General features: G+C 47.0%; 1 protein-coding gene across 1 annotated transcript in view; it reads left to right on the top strand.

The window, feature by feature from the left end:
• Nucleotides 1-736: 736 nt before the first annotated feature.
• The window catches only part of KCNQ5 (potassium voltage-gated channel subfamily Q member 5), a 575,985-nt gene continuing 563,452 nt past the window's right edge, over nucleotides 737-13,269 (top strand). Inside the window, exon 1 of the mRNA XM_065888664.1 lies at nucleotides 737-1,149. Coding sequence (XP_065744736.1) covers nucleotides 737-1,149 — 413 coding nt within the window. The remainder of the gene's footprint in view (nucleotides 1,150-13,269) is intronic.

The following is a 13,269-nucleotide window of genomic DNA, read 5'->3' as shown; positions in this document are numbered from 1 at the left end:
GAATGGACAGTCACAGCCCGCCAGCCGGAGTGAGCGGCGGGGAGATGCCCGGTGCCCACCTCGCCGGCTCGGCGGCCGTGTCCTGCGGGTCAGCACCCTGAACGCGGGGACCCGAGCGCCCCCGCCCGGAGCCTCGGCCCGCGCGCCCGGGGACTGGCTGGTACCTGGAGGGAAGGGCCGGGCCGTTCCCGCGCACACCCCTCGCGGAAGGACGGCGGGACCAGCCCGCGCGGCGGCGTAGCGGCGGGAGGGAACGGCGCCTGCCTCTCCCGTCCCTCCTCCGGGCACAAGGCGGGCCGCACCTTCCGGACACCTCCAAAGCGCCGGGGAGAACACGCCGAACTCGGCCTCCGAGAGGGGCTTCGGGGCCCGGCCCCCTCTGGCGTGGGGAGCCCGGGGCCGGGCGTGCGCGCGGGGGAGCTCCCGTTCCAGCCCCGGGGGCGCTTCGCCAGGAGGGAGTATCCGCCACGGGAACGGAGGGGCCGGAGAAGCCCTCTTGGAGTGACGCCCCCGACACGTCCTGATTACGCATTCGAAGCTATAGGCTGCTCGACCCCGGGACTCCTCCGTCTCGTCCGCGCGCCCTTCCGCCCCCGCTGCTTCCCCTCCCCCGACGCGCAGGTCGAGGGCCGCCGGGCGCCCCGTCCGCCGCCGCCGCCTCCTCGAAAGCGGCCGGCGCGCATGAGGCCGCGGCCCCCGCCGGCGGCGCCCCCCTCGCGGTGCCCGCGGTGATGCCATGCCCCGCCAGCACGCGGGCGGAGAGGAGGGCGGCGCCGCCGGGCTCTGGGTGAGGAGCGGTGCGGCGGCGGCGGCGGCGGCGGCGGGCTGGGGGCGCGCGGGCTGCGGCATGAAGGATGTGGAGTCGGGCCGGGCCAGGGCGCTGCTGAACTCGGCGGCCGCCGGGGGCGACGGGCTGCTGCTGCTGGGCACCCGCGCGGCCGCGCTGGGCGGCGGCGGCGGCGGCGGCGGCGGCCTGCGGGAGAGCCGGCGGGGCAAGCAGGGCGCCCGGATGAGCCTGCTGGGGAAGCCGCTCTCCTACAGCAGCGGCCAGAGCTGCCGGCGTAACGTCAAGTACCGGCGGCTGCAGAACTACCTGTACAACGTGCTGGAGAGACCCCGCGGCTGGGCGTTCGTCTACCACGCTTTCGTGTGAGTACCCGCGCCCCCCGCGCGCCCCCCGCCACCGCGGCGGCGGGGGCCCTCTTGCCTGGTCCCCCGGACGCCCGGCGCAGACGCCCTGGCCGGGCGCGCGCGTGCACACACACACACACGTACACACGCGCACACACACTCGCGTGCGCACACGTGGTGGCTTTTATTTCTTTGCACGTGTTTAGGGTCTTCCTCCTAGAGCCTCCCAGCTCCCTGAGCCCCACCTCTCTCGCCTCTGCGGACGGAGCCTTCCCGTCGGCGCTCCCGCTGAGCCACCCGGCCGCTTTGGGCGCCCGGGGGGTAGAGCCGGGCTGGCGCGGGACCCCGGCTGCGCGGATAATTGGGAGAGATTAGATCCCGAGATACGTCCACTCCAACCGTGGGGGGCGCCCGGGAGCTGGGCAAGGCTCAGGGAGGCGGAGCGCCCGCGTGAGGCTCGGGAGAGTGTGTTGGAAAGGTTAGGAGGTGATGGCGGGGTAGAGGCGGCGGGGAGAGGAGAGACGCAGGCCCGGGTCCTGGTCCCCGGGGCGGAGCTGGGGGGGGGGGGCTGCCGCTCGCGGCGGGGTGGTGGGGGGAACAGCAGCTAGGTTTCCAGCGCGCCCGGAAACACGCCTCGCAGCTACCTCAACCGCCACTAACGGAAAGTCTGTCAGTGCACGTAGTCCTTCCTGCCACAGTGGTGGCCGAGGCCCAGAGGGGGCGAGCAGGGCCGGGCGAGGGGATGCTCGCTCGGGCGTAGTAGCCGAGGCTGGCGGGGAGCCCAGCGCGCAGGGGCGCGGGCCGAGGTGCAGGGCCGGCGCGCCGCCCGGGACGGGATCAGGCAGTGGGTGAAGCAGGCAGTGGTGGCTTGGAGTCAGAGCGTGTGTGTTGAGGCTTCATCATCTAGCAGAGGATGGTTAATGAGAAAATGATTGGAAGCAAATGTTTATTTTTCCCTTAGGCATTTGAAATCTTTCAGTGCGTTTGAAGTTTACTACTATTTTTCCCACAATGACCATTCATTCAGTCTCCTGTTAGAGTTAGGTTTATGTGGACATTTTAAGGTAGTTTTTATGCCGTTACGCCATCATCTTTTCTTCTTCTTTTTCTCCTCTCTTTTTAGTTCCCCTTTTTTATGTTAAAATGAAATATAAAGACAGCAGCCATAGGAGGCCAGTAGAGAAAGTTTAAGGCACTCACTGACAGGTTCCTTGTTTCCTAGTAAAAAGATTTGCAACACGTGAATTAGGTATCTTTTAGAAATGAGGCGTGTCATCCAAACATAGCTCTCACCTGGGATGGAGGATGGGCATCGACTCCAGAAACATTTTTTGAAATAACATGGATGAAGTGGCTGGTTTGGTAAATAGGTGAGCCTGGAATTTGACCACGTAGCAGTCAGGAAATTGGTGGAGTCTACAATCTGTGTGACTCTGGTGTCTGGAAAATTTTAGAGCCCCAGATTGATGTGAACTTGTAGCATGAGGTGGAATATTCCAGCCAACTTTCCGTCTTACAGTGTACACAAGGAGGACGTTGTGTAGCATCATTATTACCTCAAAAGGTATAATGTGTGTAAGATTCACGTTGCCTTAGATGTGGTTATTGCAGTAAATGCTAGACTTAGAGAAACGCTACTGATACTTTTCACGTTCATGCCCTCTGAGTTGATATATAATGAATCCTATTACCTAATGAGCCTGAAAAATTATTTTGACCTGTCAGGATCCACTAAAACATTTAGCAATATGATTTGTGCTCAATTTGGCAGCAGAATATATACTGTATGGAAATTGGTTTTTTGTCTTTTTACACAAGAGTTTGCTCAGAACATTCATAGCTTTGATTTTACAATACGATGCTATTTAGCGGACTTTAATTTTTGGTAATTTATGTATTGTATATTCAGAAAGGGTGAGAGACAACTGTGGTGCTTGTGCTTTGTATCTCCTAAGCGTTGCCCTTGAACATGAATGAGGACTTCTTGTCATGCAACTTTCTCTTTTCAATATGTTGGGGTCGAATAGGTTTTTCTGGCCTTACAGAATCTTAAATTTTTGACAAATCATTTTTGAAGAGGTTCAAGTTCGAATAATTCTCTACTCACCAGGCTCTATGGGTCAATCATTGTCTTTAGTGGTAGATACAAAATAAATTATGTGCTTGTCAGTGCCACGTGCTGCTGTGAAGTTTTGCGTTACTGATTTCTAGAGCCTGAAACTGTAATGTTTGAGCGATCCGGTAGGGGTGCTAGACCCACATTAGCACAAAGACAGGAGTACCTGCACAACTACAGCGGATGCAGTAGCGGGGGACAGGCCACCTTTGCCAGTTGCTACTTATGATTTTAAATAAGCTTTAGAGTAGCTGGATTTCACACGTTAAATTAATAAAGGAAAGTTACTTTGAGCTGTAAGTCTAACAAGACCATTAATAATAAAGGAAGTTATAAGAAAACCATTTCTAAAGCAGTGTAACTAACTAATTCTTTGTCAGCCTGGGAATCCCCAAATCTTACTTTAATAACAGGTTTTGTAGCACATTAAGGCTCTTGCCAAGAACAAGTGCACTGTGATTAATGAGGTACTTCAGGGATGGATTTACTTGGTCGACCCATGCTTCCTTGCCAAGAAGCAAGAAAAGTATGTTTGAAGTTATCTTTCAGGTGACGAAACATTTCTGTTAACTATGCAAAACCCATGATTATGATGGTATTCTAATGGTGTACAGTGTGATTTCAAGTGTTTGTGTCCCAGCCCACTGATGAGATGGCTGGCAAGAACAAGAGATGGCCTGCTGCAAATCCTTTCTTCCAATCTTTATAAATCGGTGGAAATTAGGAGAGTCTGTTCTCTTCCCGTTCTTTAGGATGTTCCCTGTTTTCAGCTGTCCTTCAGTTTAATGGAGGAGCTATTCGCATATGAGGTGACATACTTCTTTGAATGTTGTTTGTCCATTTTTAATCCCTCATCTTTTTCGGGAAAAGTTTAGAGTAAATGGTGGTAATAGAAAAACACACAATGGGCTCCATATATAAATTCGTGCCGATGGAACAAATGTGTTTCGGAGAAACAGCAAAGGCAACAGTGTGGCAGACACACGTAACTCGCCACTGTGTCCGGTGCATCTCTGCCAGGCATAATGCCGTGGATCAGAATGTATGTATGTTTTAAAGTAGAAGAAACCCTCCAGTCATCCAGGTTAGCAGCCCGGCAGTCATCCTTGATCCCTTCATTTTTCTCAGACTCGCTCCCGTTGTCCACCCAAATGATCACTGAAGTCTGTGTGTTCACGCTATAAATATTTTTCAAATCCATTCCCTTCTCTCCTTTGCTACTGCTACCCTCCCTCTCTGTTTCTCCATCCATCCCCCCTGGAATATTTATAATGGTCTCCGGCTTCTGTTCTCAGCCTTCCAGCTCTTTGCTCTGACACCACAGTGTTTTTCCCCAAATGCACATCTTATCATATCCCCTTGCCTCTAATCTTTCCATGACTCTCTACCATCTACTCATCTGTTCGCTCATCCATCCATCTGCAAACACGTGAGTGTTCACGTGTGCTAATTCCCAAATTCATAAGGCGAAGGCCTCCACTCTCAAGAAGGGAAAAGACTCCAGTGCAAGCCTGTGAACAGGACTGAAACGCTGCTGTTGTAGACGTGAGTACGGAGTCATGTGGGAGGAGGGATTTAATTAGAGAGCAGTTACGTAGGTACCATGCAGATTGTTTTCACCAGTCCCACGTGCGGTGTGAGAGAGACGACCCTGAGCTGGGTGATGTGGGGAATGGAAGTACCATTCACTAACATACGGCACAAAGGGCGAGTGGCATGCTTTCAGGGGATATAATGAGTTCCGACTTGCACTTGTTCAGTTTGAAACGTTTGTCAGAGGTTCAGGGAGAGATCGTAAGTGGTAAACACACAATAGTGAACCAGGTACGCACGGTCTCTCTCCGTCGGGTCTTGGATCGGCAGCTAGAACCATTTCTGTCGCAAAGAGAGCAAAAATAAATAAAATATATTTCAAAGAACGACTGCCTTTACAGATCGAGGGCAAAATCTAGATGTCTCGATTAGAGATTCAGATTTGGAGGCTGCCAGCAGTTTTGTGCTGGTGAAAGCAACGAGTGGGACAAGTGAGGTAGCCCAGAGGTGCAGGGTGGGGTGAAAACGTGGCGGAGGACAGAGTGGGGACGCAGCTCTGTAAGAGATCACAGAAGGACCTGGGAAACCTCGACAGTGACCGCAAGGCCACAGGGAAAAGCCAGGAGGCCTTCTCTTTGTAAAAGCGAAGGCAGGAAGACATGTGCAGGAAGGAGCTGCCGTCGGCATTTCCGGTGCTGCAGGAAGAACTAGAAGAGGTGCGCTAGGATTTCATTGGTTGGTGACGAAGGAGGTTCCCTGATGGCCTTTGCCGAAGCAGCAGCAGTGGGATGGTGTCATGACTGGGATTTAAGTGGGTTGAGGATGGCTGAGAGCTGGGACGGAGGGGACAGGAGTGTAGATTAACTCCAGATTCCTTGGACCGGCTCAAAAGACCCCTCGTGACGTGGCCTCTGCCATGTTTCCTGTCTCATCTCTAATACGCTCCTGAGCCCCAGCCTTGCTGAGCGGCCCCATCCTGTATCTGCCGCCGGACACGGTATTTGCACACGCTCTTCTCTGGGGCTTTTCCCACCCCTTGCATTCTACCTGCACAACTCCTACTGTTTCTTCAAAACACAATTCAAGGGTCGCCTCCTCTTGGGCACATCTCCCGCTGCCAGGATAATTTAGGTGCCTCTCATGTCAGCTCCCATGGGCCCCCGGGAACGACATTACCCTGGTGCTTGCCCCGCCTTGCGGTCCTTGTGAGCCACTTGGTCTGTCTCTCCCACAGGAGGGTGAACTTCCTGTACAGAAATCCTCCTATTTATCTCTGAATCCCAAGCACCTAGCAAGGTGCCCTGTATGGAGCAGACCCTCCGTACATGCCTGCTGCGTGAGTAGGTAAATCATTTTCCTTGGAAACCTTCCATACAGGAGTTGCAGAGTGAAGCAAAGCTGAAGGAATTACCAAGTCTTTTTGATTTGCTTAGAAGTAAGATACTGATGATTCATTTAGAAGAGGAGGGTATGGGCCCAGAAGCAGGAGACCTTTGCTTCCAACTTGCCCACTAATTCGCTTTGTGACTTGGAATAAGTTACTTCCCCCTCCTGGGTCTCCAAATCTTATCTGTGAAACGGGCACAGAGGTGTTTGTGATGCAGCCACAGTGATGGAGCCTGCTGTGGAGGGTCTGAAATGTAATCGGAAGGGGAAGGAGTATTTGTAATTAGTGACCTGATCTCTTAATCCTTTCCCTTCCTCCGCCCCGAGCTGCGGGCCCACCTCCTAATTGTTCGCGTTAACTCCAAACTCCTGGGGAGGGGCAGTGGGCCACACATTAGCCAAGGGGGTCTTTCTAAGGAGTTAAACAGAGAACAGCACTCCACTGTTGGACAAAGGATCTGCTGATCGCCGTCTCTACCCAGCTTCTTAGGGGCAGGGGCTGTCGTCTGGTTCTCTGCTATATCACCAGCACCCAGCCCAGGGTCTGGCGTGTAGAAGATTTTCCATGTGTGCAAACTGATTCACACCCTTCATCCCCCAAAATACACTGCTGGTTTCCTGGTGGAAGATGGAATGTGACCCTCTTGGCCATTCCCTGTGTGATGACCAACCTTATTATTTACATATATATTCTGTTCAGAGCTAAATCTCTGTCTATAGAAAGTGATGTTTGCATTTTATTCTCACTCCTTCAAAACCAATGATTTCCCTTAAATACAGAGAGGCCTTCTACAAGTTATACTGCTTTTTGCCCTGCTAATCTAGGAACATAAAATGCTCCGTATAAAATGCTCAAATCAATCAGTTTTCAGAAATTGAAGCAATGCTGTAGTATTTGAGGATCGTATTCCAATTAGAAATGTAGAAAGTGTTAAAATCTTAGCACTGGGAACGTTATGGCCCAAGAGAAATGAAACATAAGAAAAAGATATTTCAAAATGGCATGAAGTCTTGATACAAGAACCACTATAAACAAGGAAGGTAGCCAGCCGTCTTTTGATAATAGCTTGTGAAGAAGAGGTGCCAGTTTTAATTTTTAATTGCAAATGGCTATTTTGGTGACTGAGAGCGCCAGCAGAGCGAGTCTTCGCCCAGCCCACTGCTGTGAAAGTGCTTGAAACGGCCCAATTGCTGGGCCGCCATAGCTTCTAGTTGTGTTTAAGGACGGGTGGGTGTTTTCACTTCGATTTCCTTTTCCTTCAACCATTTCAAGGATGCTATATGAAGTTTTATTTGGTTTCAACCTGGTAGACAGATTGGCTACACGACTGCATGTTTCATAATTTTTAAAATTCTTTGATGGCTCTCAGAGTTTTAGGTGATCCTTTTGATACTTTGTTATCAGTCTGTGGAAGTAGTGAGTTTCCGAAATGTTACTGAGGTCATCTATTGATAAACTGAAAAATACTTTGTGCTTTTTCCATTTTATATATCTGTATTTCTCTCTCTCTATATGCACACATGTATTCCATACATAGTGTCCTAGCACAGAACTTGTTAGTGCAAATATTTATGTTTACCTTATTTTTGCTCCTCTAAAAGTAAATAAGACATTTGACTAGAATGCAATTGAAAATAAAAAGATCATATGGAGATTATATCATAACTTGAAAGATATTTAAATTTAACTGTGTATGAAGAAAACACGTTTGACAAACTTACTCATAGTCTTTGTTGCTTCCATTTGTAGTACCTGTGAGGTCATTCTAGAAACTCAGTTCCATCTTCAGTCAGTGGCAGGATCATTTATAATTATCATGTTATAATTTCTCTCTCTTTTTTTTAACAGTCAATTCAGATGAATACTTAACAGTCATTGTGTGTACCACTGAATGTTCTAGGTGCTGGTGGTGCAAAGTGGGGAACCATGCTGGACCATGACCTCAAGGAAAGGGCAATGTGATTAGATTCGGATTCAGTTATCAACTTTACTGATTTCGTGACTATGAGCAAGTTGCTTCCAATACCATCAACTTAACCTGTAAAGCAGGAGCAATAATATTACATCAGTGTATTGCGATATTTTATATGTATCTAATATATATGCATATAATCCCGGTGAGCACATGGTCATTATTGAAACAGGAGAGAAATACAGAGGCAATGTGATGGAGGGAGGGACTGCTCTGTCCAGGTCCAGGATGCTCTCCTGTAGGTGCTGGGCAGTTTTTGAATTTGGTGGGTTTAGGCAGGTGGTAATGTCATTGAATTTACACTGTAGATTGTCCCGTCTGCCAGCTTTAGGAATGATGGCCTAAAGGGGACAAAGGAGGCGGGAGATCCATTTCAAAACTGTGATTTCAACTGAGGCAAGAAATAATTAGGACTTGGACGGGGGGCAGTGGTAGCAAAGATGGAGAAGAAAATATGGCCCTGATGGTGCAGTGGTTAAGAATCCGCCTGCCAATGCAGGGTCCGGGAAGATCCCACATGCTGCGGAGCAACTAAGCCCGTGCGCCACAACTACTGAGCCTGCGCGCCACAACTACTGAAGCCCCGGCGCCTAGAGCCCGTGCTCCGCAACAAGAGAAGCCCGTGCACCACAACAAAGAGTAGCCCCAGCTCGCCGCAACTAGAGGAAGCCCGCGTGCAGCAACGAAGACCCAACGCAGCCAAAAATGAATAAATTAAATAAATAAATTAAAAAAAAATACAGTGATAGGGTTGCAATGTATTAGAGGGGTCAACGTGGAAGATGAAGAAGGATGGATTTGCTGTTTCCCGGCTCCTGGTTTGGGTGGTGGGCTACGTAGTGGGGGCCGTTAAATGAGATTGAGAATACAGGGGGGACAGCAGGCTGCAGGGGATGTGGGGGTGACAGATGAGTTTAGTTTGAAGATGCTAAGCCTTCGGTGACTGTGGGCTCCTCGCTATATACGTCTGGCAGCTGTGGATGAAGGTTTAAGAGACACGGAGGTACCGACAGCGCTTAAAATCACAAGGAGAGTGTATAAAAGAGAGAAGGATGGAAACATGGAAAATACCGACACGTAAGGGTGAGCAGAGAAAGGGGAAAAAAATGGAGCAGACAGCGAGATGGAAGGAAACACTGGACAGAAGGATGGCCAGGAGGTCGTGGAAACCAAGGGTACTGAGAGAGTTTCAAGAAATAGTCCACTATGAAATCTAGGCAGTGGTTCCCACTGGATCTGATGGCAGCACGGGAGGCGTCAGTGAAGGAAGCGCTTAGGGCAGAAGCCAGGATGCTGTTCGCTGGGAAATGAATCGGAAGTGACGGGAGGAATCGGTGAGCGTGAGCCCTGTATCCAGTTAGTTTAGTGGGAATATTAACAAGAGAGACTGAACTCTAGCTTGAAGGAAACACAAGACTAAGGGGGAGAACAAGGGAGGGGAACTTGTAGGAAAGAAGATTATTTACCATCAACGGTAGTCATTGTAATTATTGATTATATGCTGGACGTTGTTCTTAATGCCTTACACACGTTCAGTCTTTTAATCTCAGAACAGCCCTAAGAGGTGCTATTTAGGATCATCATCTCCTGTGAACAGACCAGGATGCTAAGGCAGGGTGAGGGTCAGTGATCTGACCATGGTCAGCCAGCCACCGACTTAATGGCACAACAGGGCTTTGAACCGGGCAGGTTGGCTGGCAGCCCGTGTTCTTAACCACTGTAATCACCACTATTGTGGACGATGCCTGTGGGCCCAGGGCCCCTCCTATTACATGGATGGCATCATTTAAATAAACGGCTTTGCGGGGTGGGGTGGGATGAATTGGGAGATTGGAATTGCCATATATACACTTGATACTATGTATAAAATAGATAACTAATAAGAAACTATGGAATTGACGTATATACACTATTGATACTATGTATAAAATAGATAACTAATAAGAAACTACTGTAGAGCACAGGGAACTCTACTCAGTGCTCTGTGGTGACGTAAATGGGAAGGAAATCCAAAAATGAGGGGATATATATGTATGTACAGCTGATTCACTTTGCTGTACAGCAGAAACAGACACAACATTGTAAAGCAATTGTACGCCAATAAAAATTAATTTAAAAACATAAATAAAAATTAAAAAATGCTTTGGGGTGTGGTATAGCTCTTAGCAAAATAGCATATGCACAGTAAATATTGTTGAAAAAAATGAATGATGGTTAAAACCTCTTATAACTTAGTATCAGGGAATTACATGTAACTTAACAGTATTAAGTATTATTAACAGTTTCTGTCTCCAAATTCTAACCAGCTCAAGTTTTAATTTTTCCATAGAGTTTCTCTTGATAGCTCTGGGTTATTTCCTTACTTTTATTTACCTCACAGAGCTTTTATTATTTGGACCATGTATTTTAGCCCTTAATGACATTCTTGCATTGCTTTCTAATTGGATCGTTTAACCAATTCTTCAAAAATAATTTGTGTCTAAAGAAACCGAAGCACCCTTTTTATTTGTATCTCCTATGGCATCAAGCCCAGATTTTTATCCTTTGTTTTTAATCAAAATTTACCTAGTCTGTCGCTACCAGGGGGACTATTTGAATGCTATAGCTTTTAAATTTTTTTCAAACAGGAATTTCCTTAAGTTCTACTAGTTTAAATTGTGGAGCAACTTTTATTGAGGACCCAAATTGCTATAATAACTTCTTAATAGCATTTCTTATAAACATTAAATTTTGAATTTATACTTGCACTGCAGAATGCCTAAGATTCATTTAAACTAGCAGCAGTTGCTTCATTTATGTTCCACAATGGCTGAATGTACCATAGAACCATTTGCTCCAAACTGAGTTTACCGGATTTTCTTTCTTTAAACTAATAGAATACTCATGTTTTCTTCACACTAACATAAATACCTTCCATTTAGTCTCCATGCTTCCTTCTCCCCTCCCCCATACACATTTTTTCCTGAATGTTTCTTCCTTTCTTTCTCTCATTTGTCCCATCATCTTTTCCCCTAACTAAACTATTCCTAGTCTTTTTTTTTCCTTCCTCTCTGGGCATCTATATTTCTGAAATGAGTTTTCTCTTTATTTCTTTTTACCAGGTTGTGTAATTTGATTTCTCTTCCCCTTAAAGCTGTCTGCTCTTAATCAGGAGATGGGCTGACCCTGTAATTGCTTACAGGCTGCAAGAGTGTCCTGCATCAGCAGACCTGGCCACCTAATGTACACATTGCTCTGCAGTAGTTCACTGAGGCCTCCAGAAAGATGCGGGGGTTAGAGAACCCTACTTTTCTGGGAGTTTTAGTGAGGCTCAGGTTTCTTAGGAAAAAAGAGAGTGAAGCCTTACAATTTCTCTGATGCTTTCTAATATCTACCTGTTATTTCTGAAATCTGGGAGTACTCAGATATTCCGTGAATAACTTTGAAAAGATCATACTTTCCATTTTGGAAGTTGACTACTCTGTGTAGCTGAGAAAGAAATTATTTTTATTCCTGATGGAATTATTGTAGAAAAAAGCACATTGGAGAAGTCAATGTGTCTGTCACGTAGAGTTAAAGAGCAGGTAACTTAAAGTCATTCATTGCATGTCCATCAATAGACGGATGAAGGAGATATGATACAAATATACGATGGAATATTACTCAGCCATAAAGAAGAATGAAATCTTGCCAGTTGTGACAACAAGGATGGACCTTGAGGACATTGTGTTGAGTGAAATAAGTCAGACAGAGAAAGACAAATACCACATGATCTCACTTATATGTGGAATCTAAAAAGCAAAACAAGTGAACAAACAAAACAAAATAGAAACAGAGTTATAGATACAGAGAGCAAACTGGTGGTTGCCAGAGGGAGCAGGGGGTTGGGTAAAATAGATGAGGGGGGGTTAAAAGGGCACAAACCTTCAGTTATAAAATAAACCAGTCACAGGAATCTAATGTATGGGATGGAGAATATAGTCAATATATAGTCTATAGCATGGTAATAATTCTGTCTGGTGACGGTTTCTAGACTTATCATGGTGCTTATTTCGTAATGTATTTGATTGTCAAATCACCCTGCTGTACACCTGAAACTAACATAGTATTGGATGTCAACTATACTTCCATAAAAAAAATATTTACCATGTAGACTGTTTACAGTTGTTAGCAAATTCTTTTCTCAGTGAGCCAGGAAATAGGTCTATAATTTGGCAACAGAGAGCTGCAGTTCTCCTGTTTAATTGGAGGTTAAAGCATGGACTCAAACTGCAAGTTGTCAGGGGAGTGCATAGGAGAGAGAAAACCACCTGTATTTTTTCCTAGTTGGAAATTTTTCCAAAGCGTAGGCTTTGTGAAAGCTATTCCCACAATCTTTTACGGAATAGGTACCAAGTTTAGGGCTCCCTTTTCTCTAAACCTGTTTCCCCTCATACCTGAACGAATCTGGGACTGGATGGGATTGAGAATTTGGGTTCTTCTCCCATGTTTGGGTCATCGAATACATTTCTCAGCTTTCTGAGTTGTACAGTTAAGACATAATTCTTCACTGTGTGTTCAATAACGTGACCTCATGCTATGTATAAGGACCTGAACTACACCAGAACTACAGAAACTGAACGGAAATAAGACACAGCCTATTCCTTCAAGGAATTTTTACTCCAGAAGGGTATGAGTTTACTGTTTACTGAGTTACAAAAACCACCTCTCTGAGTTGACAGGATGAAAGCAAAGGTTGGCCTTTCTCCAGAGGCATTTAGCTACTGCTCCTATTAAAGGGATTTTCAGGGTAAAGTCTGATTACCGTACAGAGAATTGCTGACTGTCAGCTCTCTTGACCCCTTGGGAAACATGGAAGCTGGGTGCCCAGCTGCCCATGCAGGTGGGCATTCAGTTCAGTGCCTCCCACACAGAGACCAAACCCAGGAGTTCCCACTGATCACAGTAATTTCCAAAGAGCAGTGATTAAACTAGTTAAACTAAATGTTCTAGTTAATACAACATTCTGAGTATGTTTAATTTGCTCTCAAGTGCGTTTAAAAATAGAAAAGAAACCAATGCTGCTTCATAGTACTTTGTTTGAGGATGTTATTTTTTTTCTCCCCAAAATGACTTACAAAAAATAATGCAAACCAAAAGTTTTTTTTTTAA

The sequence above is a fragment of the Phocoena phocoena genome, chromosome 12 (assembly GCF_963924675.1).
Source record: "Phocoena phocoena chromosome 12, mPhoPho1.1, whole genome shotgun sequence".
In the NCBI taxonomy this organism is placed as follows: Eukaryota; Metazoa; Chordata; class Mammalia; order Artiodactyla; family Phocoenidae; genus Phocoena; species Phocoena phocoena.
Note: the sequence above shows the minus strand (reverse complement) of the source record. Positions and strands in the feature narration are given on the sequence as shown.